Genomic DNA, 549 nt, shown 5'->3' with positions numbered 1-549 from the left:
ATCCGGCAGTCCTTCGCCTCCCCCGCCCCTCGGTGCGCGGCCCTTTCCGCCCCCGGCGCCGGGGGTCCGGTACCTCCCTAGCGATCCAGGCTGATCGTCCAGTGCTTGGACCCGTCTCCGCCCTCGCCCTCGCTCTTGAGGTCCTGGAAGAGTTGCGTGAAGTAGTGCGGGTCCGCGTTGATTCGCAGCATCTTGGCGCTGAGGCGCTGGATGATGCCCAGGCAGCGCTCCCAGAAGCGCCCCTTGTCGCCCTCCACCAGGAAGGGCTTGAGCGGGTAGGAGATCTCGTTGCCCATGTAGGAGTAGGCGAGATAGAGGCAGGTGAGGAAGGCGGCCTGCAGCTCGGCCTGGGTCCCGATGTCTTCGCCTCGCAGCGCTTCCCGGCAGAGCAGATAGACGAACACCAGGTTGGCCGGGGTGATGAAGCCCTGGTCCTGCCAGCCCTGCAGCAGCAGCGAGCGGTCCACGCTGCGGAACCAGGAGATGAGCTCACCGGGGCTCAGCTCCTTCAGCCGGTAGCAGCGGCGACACACGAAGTCCCCCCAGCAG

At 67.0% G+C, this 549-nt stretch overlaps 1 protein-coding gene across 1 annotated transcript; it reads right to left on the bottom strand.

Annotated features, from left to right (window-relative positions):
• Nucleotides 1–77: 77 nt before the first annotated feature.
• On the bottom strand, nucleotides 78–542 carry CDK5R2 (cyclin-dependent kinase 5, regulatory subunit 2 (p39); the record flags this gene model as incomplete). The annotated part of the gene is made up of 1 exon (XM_009884010.1): nucleotides 78–542. A coding segment is annotated over one exon (465 nt), but the record flags the coding sequence as incomplete, so codon positions are not given.
• Between the last annotated feature and the right edge of the window lie 7 nt (nucleotides 543–549).

The sequence above is a fragment of the Charadrius vociferus genome, unplaced genomic scaffold (assembly GCF_000708025.1).
Source record: "Charadrius vociferus isolate BGI_N301 unplaced genomic scaffold, ASM70802v2 scaffold1020, whole genome shotgun sequence".
NCBI classification, from domain to species: Eukaryota; Metazoa; Chordata; class Aves; order Charadriiformes; family Charadriidae; genus Charadrius; species Charadrius vociferus.
Note: the sequence above shows the minus strand (reverse complement) of the source record. Positions and strands in the feature narration are given on the sequence as shown.